Source organism: Phasianus colchicus, chromosome Z, assembly GCF_987193195.1.
Source record: "Phasianus colchicus chromosome Z, bPhaCol1.hap1.1, whole genome shotgun sequence".
NCBI classification, from domain to species: domain Eukaryota; kingdom Metazoa; phylum Chordata; class Aves; order Galliformes; family Phasianidae; genus Phasianus; species Phasianus colchicus.
Window position 1 is genome coordinate 4,694,514 of NC_143476.1, and position 3,508 is coordinate 4,698,021.

The 3,508-nt window shown below is 52.1% G+C and overlaps 1 protein-coding gene across 1 annotated transcript; it reads right to left on the bottom strand.

The window, feature by feature from the left end:
• Positions 1-270: 270 nt before the first annotated feature.
• On the bottom strand, positions 271-1,418 carry LOC149912279 (rho GTPase-activating protein 32-like). The gene is made up of 4 exons (XM_090130966.1): positions 1,340-1,418; positions 940-1,021; positions 326-460; positions 271-293 (listed from the first exon to the last, which is right to left on the bottom strand). Exons 1-4 carry the CDS (start codon positions 1,388-1,390, stop codon positions 271-273), a joined length of 291 nt encoding a protein of 96 aa, XP_089987092.1. The 5' UTR covers positions 1,391-1,418.
• Positions 1,419-3,508: the final 2,090 nt, after the last annotated feature.

Consider the following 3,508-nt stretch of genomic DNA (forward strand, 5'->3'; position numbering starts at 1 on the left):
GCTCAAGGAACTCAGCGCAGCTCTGGAGGACCTGGGGGACTGAAGAACACGTGCCAGCCGTCAGTGGAGCTCCTGATTCAAGTCCTGCTGCAGGCTGTGCTTCACATCCGATCCACTAAGCCCAGCCAGGCTTGGCTGAAGCAAATACAGATGTGCTTGTCTCTTAGGAGCATCCGCCTCACTTTATCCTTCAGCCATCAACTCCCATTACACGTGTCTCCACGGCTATCAGCCTGCCCCCTGCTAGATATGAGCTCCCTTTCATCTTCTTTAGATGCCCAGCAGAGGAAGATCTCAGGAATGGGCAGCTCCTTACCATCACGACCGGAGTGGAGAAGATGCTCTCCCAGGTCACCGCCAAACACCCTTTCCTTCTCCACCTCCCGCTCGGTCGGTTTCTTTGGGCGGGCCTTCACCAAGGAACGAAGGAAGGTGAGGATCTTGCTGCGTTTCTTGGGCACTGCACAACAAAAGGAAGAAACCAGGTCATTTCAGGTCTGGCTCCGTTGGACGAGGCCGAGCACAGCACATTCTACAGAGCACGTCAGAACGGGAAGAACATTACCAACCAGTACATACAAAAAGGGATTTTCCCCATCTCTGGAGGAGCCCAAGGCCAGGTTGGATGGGGCCCTGGGCAGCCTGATCTAGTCTCACATTAAATGTGGGGGCTGGGAGACCATCCTGAGGCAGGAGGGTTGGAGCATGATGATCCCTGAGGTCCCTTCCATCCCAAGCCATTCTATGAAGATTCTATAGTTTCCCCAAGTCCAGTCATAAACACAGGAGGATTGGGCCAAATCTCTGACCCATGGTGTGCATGAAGAATCATCAACACAGAGGACAATGTGGGATGGATAAAGGAGGTACTAAACATGGAACACACCCCAAAAAAGACTTCATTTTGCTTCCCCACACGATCAAATGTAACATCCCTACCTGGCTTTGGCACTGAGTTGATGAGTGCCTCAGGAATGTTCTTATTAATCAGTTCCACACACTCCCCTGGGAAAAATCCAACCTGTAACAAGAACAAAATAGAGACCAACTATTGCATGCTGCATTTCTCAGGTCTGAACTGTTAAACCAAAAGCCACATAACATTTCCCTTGGAACATGCTTGCCTGACGTTCCATAAGACTATCCAGCAGAAAATGGCCATAGTTCACAGCATAAAGGTAATAATTTTTCAACATTAGCAGCCAAAGGCAAGGTCCTCTGACACCGACACAGGGAAACTGTTTATGTCCATTAGGCATCCTGTGCAGGCAGAGCAGCTCTAAGCTGAGATTCCTGCCTTTACTGAAGTTGCACTCTCCAGTCTGAAGCTTGTGCCTACCTGGAAGCCGAGCTTGCCTCTCCACCAGGGGGTCAGCTCCTTTGGTGGCATGTCGATGACACACACGATGTCTCCGACCTGCAAGAGATTGCAGTGTCAATCCCAGCTTCAGCACAGCTGGGAGGAAAGCACAGCTCAAATGACTGCATTCTTCTGCACTGCCAAACATCACCGAGCTTGAGAGCACTTGCACCAGTGCAGCTCTGAAGGCATTTGCCATTGTAAAATTGAGCAACAAGGAACGCCTTGAACTGCTTACCTCAAAGGAGAGTTCATCCGCTGCCTGGGCAACGTATCTCTTAATAACATGGACAGCAGCAATAGCTGGAACATTCACAGGTGCCACCTCATGGTCCAGCAGGGGCTTCCCCTTGTTCTCAGTCTGAAACAGAGAGCACAGGCCACGGTGAGGAGCTGGGAACCAACAAGGAGGATTTCAAGGTGAGGAGCACATCTGCAGAGAAAGCTGCAGGAAATGCACTCGGTCCTTATCATGGGCACTTCAGAAGGAACTGCAAGTCTAATAACGGCTGTTTCTCTCCCTGGTGTGCAGCAGGCACACGCCAGGCAATGCAAAGATGCATCTCTCCCCACCCAGACTAATCAGCATTGGCACTGACGCAGACAGGTGGCCTTGTCCATTTTGCCCCCTCCTTTCCTGCGCTCTTTGTGCAGGAAGGCTGACTGTTTAAGATGCTAGGAGACCGTGAAGAGGGAAACCAAAGCTACGGCTGCAGTTACAAGGTGCAAACAGTGCCACTGCAAGCACCAAGCAGCTCTCTTGAGCAGCCCAACAAACAGCGAGGCCAAACAGAGCAGAGAATGATTGTTGTTTCTGCAGCCATTTCAAGGGAAAAGTCAGTAGAGGACAAACACAACAGCCGAGATGGCTCTGGTACTTTGATAAACTTGCCACTCTTGCACTACTGTCTTGCCACAGAGGAGCTCTCTTGGAAAGCAGGAGAGCACATCTGCGGCTCACTCTGCTGGCTGCAGTCAGGGAACAAAGACCAATCAGAGCTTCATACTCTACCTCTGTCCATGCCAGGTCAGGCCCACAGCTGATCTCGCTGCACGCCACAGCCATCAGCGTAGGTGTGACAAGCTGGAACTGAAAAGAAACACACTTTTATTTTCTCTGTTCACATCTCTGCTGTGCTCCCTACAGCTGTCGGGCACACTCACACAGCCCAAGCACGCCTGCTGGTGTCCCTGGTGATGCTGTGCAGCTCTGCACAAGCTGGGGCTGGGACTCTTTGCCTAAGGGATTGCTTTCCATAAAACCAGCTGGTCACAGCACCACAGACAGCATCCTACTGAGGGCGGAGCTGCAGAGCACGTGGAGAAAACCCACACGTGACCAGCGTCCCATCAAAGCTGGATGAGGCTGTGTTACTAAACACGGGGTGTCACGGGCTGCTAAAGCATGTGGGGGGACAAAGCATGGCAGGTACCTGGCAAGAGATCAGAACGAGGGAGAGAAATCTCTCGAATCCGCAGCCGTTCCTTGTCACTTTGCTCTGATCTTCCACGAGCAAAAGCTGCAGCAGGGTAGCAGGCAGAGGGTGGAGAGAGGAGAGAGAAAGAGCAGGTCAGTTTGCTTCCACGGTTTAGCAAAGACTACGACGGAAAATCCAAAATGTGCCCTCCCTCAACTTAAAAACTTAAGTTTTCAACTTAAAACCATTTCCCCTTGTCCTGCTGTTATCTACCCTTTCAAAGAGTTGATTCCCCTCCTCTTTTTAGGCTCCCTTTAGGTACTGAAGGCTGCCATGAGGTCACCCCACAGCCTTCATTTCTCCAGGCTGAACAAGCCCAGCTCCCTCAGCCTGTCTTTGCAGGGGAGGTGCTCCTGTCCCCTGATCATCTCTGTGGCTCGCCTCTGGACCCTCTCCAGCAGCTCCCTGTCTTTCTGGACACTGTACTGCAGCTGGGGCCTCACAAGAGCAGAGCAGGGGGGGACGATCACCTCCCTGTCCCTCATGGCCACCCCTCTGCTGATGGAGATAATGTGATCCTATGAGCTCCGCCAGCCAGCAGTTCTCAGCACTCACTGTCCCCCCGTCTCTCCCACACTGTCTCAGCTTACCTACAAGGTGCTGCACAGGACGGTGTGAAGACAAAGGGACGCAGTCGGTGCACAAGTGCAACAAGCGAGCTGCTCAGTCA